The 9748-nt window shown below is 42.6% G+C and overlaps 1 protein-coding gene across 1 annotated transcript; it reads left to right on the forward strand.

Annotated features, from left to right (window-relative positions):
- Positions 1-437: 437 nt before the first annotated feature.
- SERPINB5 (serpin family B member 5) lies at positions 438-9100 on the forward strand (the record flags this gene model as incomplete). The annotated part of the gene is made up of 6 exons (XM_084279766.1): positions 438-611; positions 3151-3288; positions 4163-4280; positions 5627-5769; positions 7251-7418; positions 8708-9100. 6 exons carry the CDS (start codon positions 438-440, stop codon positions 9098-9100), a joined length of 1134 nt encoding a protein of 377 aa, XP_084135892.1.
- Positions 9101-9748: the final 648 nt, after the last annotated feature.

Consider the following 9748-nt stretch of genomic DNA (forward strand, 5'->3'; position numbering starts at 1 on the left):
GAGCCCAGAACATAAGCAAAGTACTTCATAAGTTAGTACATTTAAAGATTATCAGTTAAAACAAGATTGAATTCATATGTGAACCAATTTGACCCGATATGTATGGGTTACCCTGACTTTCCCAGGTATCCCCCAAGTGCTTCTGGTAATGCTGGCTCCACACAACACATGGCATTGCCTAGTGTCACTTGAAAATGATGGCTTTTACTGAACCACTTGCGTTTCCTTGGTTGGACATGGATGAGAACTTGCCTGCTCCTCAGGAGCTGCCAATGGACTCTGAAGCTGAGTGGGCTTGATTAGGTTCCCCCTCCTCTCCAAAGGTTCAAGCTACCCAGTCTGGGATCTAGTCTCCTTTTAGTGCTTTGATCCTGCTCCACCAGAGCAGGAGCTAGGGTTTCACTCTGAGTCACTTCTTCTCCCTTTTCTGTTTCAGGATGACGATGGATGCTCTGCAACTAGCAAACACTGCATTTGCAGTTGATATGTTCAAAAAACTGTGTGAGAAGGACAAAACAGCCAATGTAATTTTTGCCCCACTGTGTACCTCAACCTCTCTGGCTCTGGCATATAAAGCTACAAAAGGTGATACTGCAGACCAGATGAAACAGGTAAGCTCTCAGTGGCCTGCTCTGCAGCTGTATAATTATATGGCTGTTGGGGGTGGCTTTCTTATTTATTCTTGTTCATATTCTACTGGAGTTCTGGTTCCCTTGTGAGCCAGGCTGCTCATCCATTCCTGAATGGATCCACATGCCATAGCATCACCCAGCAAGGGTTTAAAAATCTGGAATCGAGAAACAGCTTGCTCAAACACGTACAAGGTTGTAGGGGACATGTCAGAGTTCTCAACAGTTGCATTAAAGCCTTGCCTCCTTTTAGTGTAGTGCTGATTGTGGCTGCAAGCCATAGTCACTGACAATGTTTTTTCATTGTTCAAGAGTGTCTGAACTTTATAGAATTGGAAATAATTTTGCCACTATCTATCCAGAACAAGTATGCTCAGCAGCTCTGGCACTGACTTTCCCCTCTTGCCTGCTGCAGCTGAGAGGAGGCTAATGCAGTAGAAGAGGGCACGATGTGAGTGTTTCTCTTTGCCAGCAGCTCATGGTGTTCAAGACGTTTCCAATGCTATGATGCAGCATGGCTGTCATGATGCAATCAGTTTATTGAGCTCACTCTCTGGTGCAGAGAGGCAGCTTTGCAGCCTCTTTTGCTGCCTTTGTGTAAACAGGGATTTACATAGTCCCTTTTTATCCCAGCGAGGGTGCCTACAGTTTCTACAGTTACCTAGAGGTGAATGAGAAGCAAATTCAGCATGCATTTGTGTGCTGATTATCACCTTGCTCTGACAGACGTTCTGCATATTTGAATGCATTTTCCCTCCTTTGCGAATTCCTCGCTCACTGAAGACACCCTGAGCACAGCCGCCTGTGCCCACACTCATGCCACAGATTGCAATGAGTCTTGTGCTATTCAGAGCTACACAGTGATGTATCCATTTTCTAGGCATTGCAGATCTTTCCATACAAGTTTGGTTTAAAAAAAAAAAAAATCAAACCAAAAAACTCTAGTTTGGGTTTTTTTTTGGGGTTTTGTTGTTGGTTTTTTTTTTATTTAAATGATATCCTACAGCTTCCTCAGCACTGTCTTTTGAATGGGAGAGTTCAAAATATTCACCTTCACATAATTTTGTTTTCACTTGTGTCTGCAATTTGCTTTGAACCATCTCATAAAAAGTTAACATACACATCCACAAGGAGAGTTCTATTACACAAGCACGCTTAGGTTTCGATTTCTCAAGTGGAGTATAAGAAGTGCTGACTGCAGATGCTAAGGAGAAGGTGGTAGGTTTTTAAATGCAGTATCTCCTATTTTGCATGCCTGCTCTAGCTTCTGCCTGCCCCTGAATTCACGCTTGGGTTTTAAATACCAGATGCTAAAGGAGCCAGATTGGCAGTCTTACTCTGGAGTACCAGTTAAGAACCATGCATTAAAACCTGTCCCAGGTGAAGAAGTTGCTGCAGCGTAGCTTTCTCTCCAAACATAGTTCCCAGGCATTGAAGTGTTTTATGCAGTTAACATGCTAAGAAATAAAAGTATTGGAGGAAAGGAGGTAAGTTGAGAAAGTTGTTTCTGAGGAAATGGCCATGGAGTTTGGCTGTGAGAGGTATGCTGGAGGCTGTGTCCTTGGGAGCTCGTTTCTGTCTGCTCCAACCGAGTGGGGGGAGCGGAGGATGCTGAGGGGCGGTTAGGGCAGGACAACAATTTGTTGTGTCTGTGAAGATATGATGTGTTCAGGGAGAAAGTGGGAGTGAAGGACGAAGGAGAATGCTGACACTTGCAATGCCTCATGTGGGAATTTGAGAAAAGAATTGCCTGTAATGAAACAGCCTCCATTGAAGGCCCCATAGTCTGTTTCAGTCTGGAAGTTCAGTTTGTGCTTACAGGGTTATTTTCAAACAAAACCAGCAGGAAGGTCTCACCTCTGGTGCCTAAAATCAGTGAGTTTTAGATCACTACAGATCTTCTGAGAACTGGACTGGTCATTCCCAGGAGTTGGGAGGTGGCCATGTGTGGCTCAGCAGCCCTACCTCCAGCTCATACTTTGCCTACCAAAACAGACATAGTTATCTGATCAGTTTTTGCTGAAATATCATATGATGTCATGTATCAGTCACAGCAATCAGAAAACTTGTTGATCTTTTCAGCATTTTTAAAGGTCTAGATCACTTTTAGAAAGAAGAATAACCACGACTCTCATTTATCTGGCTTAAAAGCTCCAGGTTTCTGGACAGGAATGTAAGTTTGGTGAAAACATTATGACTCAGTACTACAAAGATTTAATCAACTAAGCCACATCACCAGCATGAACAGGTCTACCAGTTTCTTTGGACTGTTCATAGGACAGAAATATGTTTGGTTAAAGTTCTGGTAGGATCAGTTTTTAGATTAATGTGAGGCTGTCAAAGAAATAAAGGATTTCTGAGAAACAAAAGTGAGAGTCTTTGTTGTTAGATTAAATATAATAAGCCATAGGTCTGGTTACAAACTAACATTATTTTTTGCTAATCTGTTAGGAATGTTTAGATAATAAACTAAAAATAGATGCTTAATATTTGATTATGTTTTGTTTTGTGTTTTTAACAGGTACTCCATTTACAAGATGTCAAAGATGTGTCTTTTGGCTTTCAAACAGTAACTTCAGATGTTTCCAAACTCAGCTCTTTCTTTGCACTGAAAATGGTCAAACGGCTCTTTGTAGACAAGTCTCTTAATCCTACCACAGTAAGTACTGCCGAAAAGCCCCTGTGCTACAAATCGCTTGACCAGCATCTTGATGGGTCATGGTGTCACACTGCAATGTTATTGAAAATAAATGCTCTCACTTTCGGCTGTTATGTGACTAGATTAAGACGATGAACAGCGTAATATTCTCTGTTACCATAAAACTTAGTAGTGCTGCTTGACCCCAAGCTATGTAACTATTATAACGCTTGTAATTCTTTCATTAATGTGCTTTGGGTCAGTAGACTTAATAGGTTTTGAATGCAACATAACTTCTGTGCCACATCAAGGTCTTTGCATTGTAAGTGTGAGTGAAAAAGAATTTTAAAAAAAAGTCAGTGGTGCAAGTGTGTGCCCAGGTCATACACCCAGGTAATTACTGAATAAGCTTGCATAAACAAGGACAACATTAGCCTGAAAGCCCTGTTCTGAAAACTCAACAAGCTTAAATGATGTGTCTGCTGTTAGCCTCTGCTACAGAAAAGGCCAATACCCATGCATAGCAATAAACATCTCATCTGTTGAGGGCAGACATGGTGTGAGCAGCCTGTGGCCTTCTTCTCAGACTTTTACCCAGGAGAGAAAAAGGTTGTTTTATCCTTTCCAACTCTGGTAACGTGGCCACTCCTGCAATACCAAAGTTGCTTTGCCTGCTGATGTAACACCACTGGACTGAAGACAACCTCAGCAGTGGTGCACTGAGTGCAGCTGCGCATCCCGGTGTTACCTGCTGGTATTTGATAGCAGCTGATCATGATAAACTCCCCAGCTACACTGTGGTGAAGTTCAGGATGCTGATGTTGCAGGCTGTGTAAAAAGCCCCTGAGTGGATGGCATTGAACCAAGGATGACTGTTGTACCTTCTGTCTTTTAGGACTTTGTCAACTCCACAAAGAGGCCTTTTCCGTCTGAACTGGAGTTAGTGGAGTTCAAAGGAAAAACTGAGGAAACCCGAGAGAAGATCAACAAATCTCTTTCAGAGCTGACTGATGGTGAGTACAGCTTAGCCTTGGGGATGCTGTTTGCCTCTGAAGAAAGAGATCTTTGTCCTCATGACACACCTTTACTAATGTTTTCAGAAGTAAAAGCATAGTGAAAGCAATGGGACTAGACCCATTATTTGTATTCATGAGGATTACACATGTATGCCTGTTTGGAAATCACTAACTTTACAACCACAACGTTTCTGAAGGTGGAAATCTGAGCCTGATCTTGCATTAGCCTTGGGGAAAGCTGCTGACAGCTTTGACTGCAGCAGGACAGTTTGGGAGACTGACAGCTCCTAGCTGTCTAGCTTCGCAAACATCTGACATGGATACATCGAACCCAGGCCCTGGTTTCCTTTAAAAGCTTTATTCTCATGGGAAATATTTGCTGGACTCCAGATTTCAGGCAATTAATTACTAGCACAGTTCAGCTGCTTTGCCACGAAGGGTACTGCAAGGGGGTGTGCTGCTCTTATTTGGAGGCACCTTCCTATGGAAGTGGGGTTGCAGACACTTTTTCCACTGACCAAGGGCCAAGTCACAGGAGATGCACACCGGTGACCCCTGGGGGTCTCTGGGGGTGTAGGGGTGCAGCCAGCACCACAACTGAGCCTATTTGCAGCCTGTGCACAGGTAGCTCTGGGGTTGGTTGCTGCCTGTTGCCCTCGTGTGGTACAAAAATGAAAACATGGGTGCTTGAGGTGGGTCTGGCCCTTCCTGGGCTGGCACAAGCGCCCATGGGGAGCACCTTGTGCAATTCGTGCAGTTTGGGAAACCTGTGCAATCTGTGCAGTTGTCTCCCCAGTTCAGCACTCAGGCAGGCCTAAAACGGAGTGAGGGGGTGGTGCAACATCCCCATGCTCTTTCTGTAGTCGTCTGCAGGTTTTGTTATGAACTGTAACCAGAACAGTAGTTTTTGTTACTCTGGTTATTGTACTCTCACATAGCGCTCCAGAAACGAGCAGCAGCTAATCTGGAATGACTCTTCAAGTCTGACTCTCCACATGGTGAATGCTTTTCTGCTTACACCTCTTGAATTTCACTGAAAACTCAGCATCTTCTTTAGGGAACTGAAAAAGCCCCAGGAGACATGTTTTTGATTCCATGCCATACGAGCCGAGAAAAAATTGTCATTCGGAAGAAGCGTCTTGATCCCAATTCCCATTTCAAACATTAAAAGGCCATTTTAAGTAAATGGTTCTTTTTGGAATTTTCCATTAGAATTGAAATCAATCTGTGAAGTGGAGGGCACAAATATTTTAATTCAGCAAAGTGTTTTGGTTTTCAGTTGAAGCAACTGGTATATTGATAATGTATTGTTGTACTAACAACCAGCTTAAACCTCTTTGTAGGCAAAATGGAGAATGTTTTGAATGAGGATAGTGTAAGTGACCAGACTCAGATCCTTCTAGTTAATGCAGCGTATTTTGTGACAAACTGGATGAAGAAGTTCCCAGAGGCGGAGATCAAAGAATGTCCTTTTAAAGTCAACAAGGTATGTTCTCCAGAGAGAGTAAGAAACACTGTTTCCATTCAAGAAAACACAAACTTTGAGCTAAGGAAATCCCAGCAAGAGAAAACGAGAAATGTTTATTATTGCCATGGCATTCTTAGAGTCCATCTAAACTTAAATGCTGTTGAGAGGCTCCCTAAAACCATTTTACTTGTCATGTTGTTTTTAAAACTTTGCAAGCTCTTTCACATCCATCTCTCAAAGGCTCAGTGTGAAAACAGACTGTCCTGTTAGTATATTCAGACAACAGCAGCTGCATACAAGAGACCCGAAGCTGCCATTCCTTGCAATAAAGGATGCTTATTCTCACGGGTAGCTGCTTCCAAGAGACTGCAGCCTGTACAGAGGCTGCATCCCAAAACCAGCATGGGTAAACCACAAAATCTTGCATTTCTCATGGTTGCAGAGTGCGTGAGACATCTACGCACATGAAATGTCTTCGAGTATACCCCTTAGGTGCCTGGCCCTGTGCTTCCCTCCCCAGGGATGGCACCCCATCTTGTCTCCCTCTTTCCAGTCAGGCTGCAGCCCTCTGCCTATCAGCCCTGCTTAGCCACTAGGCCCAAGTGGGTGCAACTCCCGTGGCTCTTGTCTTCTGGATTCTGTGACTGGGGAGGAATATTGTCATCAGACAGTCAGTTTTAAACCAAAGTATAAAGTTGTGTAACTTTTGTGAATTGAAGACATTATACTCAAAATATATATGCATATATGCACATGTATGTGTGTATATATATGTACATGAGGAAAGCTGGAGTGTCAGGTTCACTGAAAATATTCATAAATTACCACATCAGCCACCAGTTTCAACTAAAGAAGTTTTAAATAGTATACGGTGGACATTAAACTTTTTGAAGTGAAATATCTCAATTTTTTCCAAGTGTCAACACTTCTACTCCTGAATTTGAATTTTAAAACAAGTTTCCATGTACAGAAAGGTTTGTAAAATTGAAAAATTTGTAAATTTCATGTTGTTTTGTTTCATTCATGAAAAGCAAAGACACGTGGCTTTAGGTAAGCCTGGCATTTCTTCTTACTCTGTTTCAGCTCCTGAACCAAAATATCAGTTATTCATATGAACAGCTTGGCCGTCACTGTTGAGGTGTGCTCAGTGCTTTACTCTTACAGGCATTAGGATGCCCTGTAGACAGTATAGTTTGTAGCACTCGGTGAAACCGGCACGAGGGGCCGCCAATATTAGGTAAATCTCCCTTTTTGAGACACATCCCCGATATGTTGCTGTTGTATTAAGCAGACCTCTGTGCTGCTCTTCTTTGGGAAGCTGCCCACCAGCTTTCACTACAAGGGTCTCTTAAAGCTGGTTTCATTACCTGTGAAAGCCAACAACTTCTCTGATGGTCACTTCGTGTACCACTTGCAGCGCAATCTTACACGCTTTCTCCTCCCACCAGCTTAGCTGCCAATTAACAGCAATGAGAGATTGTTTCCTCTGTGTTTTGCAGACTGAAACCAAACCAGTGCAAATGATGAACCTGGAAGCTACTTTTTGTCTGGGCTATGTAAAAGAATTAAATGTTGCCATCCTCGAGCTTCCATGCCTTAACAAACATATAAGCATGCTCATTCTGCTGCCCAAAGAGATTGAAGACGAGACCACTGGCTTAGAACAGGTGAGAGGAAAAAAAAGCAATAAGAATTAGTATGATGCTTCTCTTGAAATGCTCCCCTTACATGCTTATGGAAAGCTTTTGTTAATTAGATGCTATGCTGAAAGAAACAAAAAGTAATTCCTGTGACTTAACCTTCTCGTTCTGCTTCTCTTTTCCTGTTGTCATATTTGTCACCACTTCCACTGTGGCCAAGTCTGGGGTCATAAACAAGACTTTATTTTAGATATGGCCTGCACAGAAGGCAATGTAAAGTGCAGAAGGTACCCGTGACACATTTTAGGAATCTATCTATTTGCAAGTCTGGCTCAAAACAATTAATTTAATTAAGATTTTTGTTCTTGCTATAGCAAACTGATTCTATTATTGGGCATTCAGTAGTGCTGACCGGTGTCCTAATTTTTTTTTAGTTGTCATATACCTGTGATTTCTTTTGCCGAGCTCTTACCCTTCTCTAGGTTTTAATTTTGATCAGAGGTATCTGAGAAGCAGACATTTTTATTACAGTTGCATGAAAGTTTGAAAAAGAGTAAGGCATTTCCTAAAGAACAATTATTTCTCTATGAAAATTCTAGAACATATTTTCACCTCTCTTCAAAATTTAAGGACTAAGAGACAGATGCTCATGCAAGTCTTGTTTGTAATTTGCTGCAAATGGCCATGAATTTTCAATGTGGGAGGATGGTCCCCTTGCCACTGTAAGGTACTCTTCTTAAAATGCAAATGAGGTGATTCCTGATACCAATTTGTTTTGGCCCCAAATCCTGCCTCCTCACTTACCAGTTTTTAAAAAATGTCTCAAGCAGCTGCATGTTGGATTGAGATCAGGCTCTAGATTTGGAGTTGTGTTCTGTCCCAATTATTAGCAATTTCATTACTGTCTAGAGTCAGAAATCAAGATGTTTGGATCTGCCAGTCAGCCGGGTGTAGCCTGGGTAGGGACTGGCTTTCTCAGGGTCCTTGGTGTGGCTGTTGAGGTGATTGCCTGTTAAAAGCTGGTAAGGGGCTTATGGTCAGAGCACATGCGTTCAGTGGAGTTGCTCTGGAGGCTTGTCAGATGCAGTGAATCATACTTATATCAGTATAACCAAAACCATGTCAACCCTGAATGCTACAGTTGTGAATTCAAAAGCAAAGATTGCCTTTTGAATGTTATTTTTTGAGCTTGATAGAAGTGGGAAGTTCAGAAATGGTCTTTTTTTTTTTTCCTTTTTCTTTTTTCTTTCCCCCCTCCTTTCTCCTCTCTTTCCTTGGACTGATCATTAATTTCCTGTGTTCCTTTATGTCTTCAGCTGGAAAAGGCACTCACCCCTGAGACATTATTACAGTGGACCAATCCCAGCATGATGGCCAACACCAAAGTGAACGTATTTCTTCCAAAGTTCAGTGTCGAAGGCGATTATGACCTGAAGCCACTTCTGGAAAGCCTGGGAATGACAAATGTCTTCAATGAGAGTGCATCAGATTTCTCTGAGATGTGTGAGACAAAAGGAGTGGTTTTGTCAAAGATCATCCATAAAGTCTCTTTGGAAGTCAATGAACAAGGCGGCGAGTCCCGAGAGGTACCAGGATATCGGATTCTGCAACACAAAGATGAATTTAAAGCTGACCATCCATTTATCTTTTTGTTTAGGCACAATAAAACTCGCAACGTGATTCTTTCAGGCCGATTCTGTTCCCCTTAAGCAGGGAGTATTCATTATGAGAAAGCACAATTACTTTCATGGTGGTGCGTGTTCCTGTAAAGCTTGGCATCCTGACTATCACCTTCGAAAGGAAATCCAAGAGGTTCATATATCAGCTGGGTAATACAATGTACTCTACATATGCAGCAGAACTAGTTTATCTCCCTGTGTTTCATCCCCTTAAGCTGAAGGAGTCCCACTGTGAAGACATATTTTACTGAGAAGCATCCCAACCTCAGCAGCAAGTGTATTTTCTTCCTCTGTGACATCTTTTTCCCAAAGCAAAGTGATCCAAGACCCTGTGTTAGATAGAGCAGGAGTCTGAGAGGAAGAGCTACATTCCTGCTCTCCCTCGTGACCCACGCTCTGTGGATTCCTACTGCCAAGAAGGGCAAGATGTGGATATGTGGTGTGATAGCCCTCCACTTGTACCTGTCTACACTCTGGGGGTCTGGGGTGCCTTGCTGGGCCCTGCAGTACTCAGTGAAACAGTGCCCAAGTTCTGTGGCGTAGCTAGACAATTGAGTCTGGCGTCAGAGCTCTCATCTGTTGAACGACAGCTGCACTGAGACCAAAGGAAGCAAGAAGTAATAGTCACAGTGACAAAATGTATACCCAGGAGACTCTCCAGCAAGAGCTACATCAGTT

The sequence above is a fragment of the Gallinula chloropus genome (assembly GCF_964237585.1).
Source record: "Gallinula chloropus genome assembly, chromosome: 2".
Lineage (NCBI taxonomy): Eukaryota > Metazoa > Chordata > Aves > Gruiformes > Rallidae > Gallinula > Gallinula chloropus.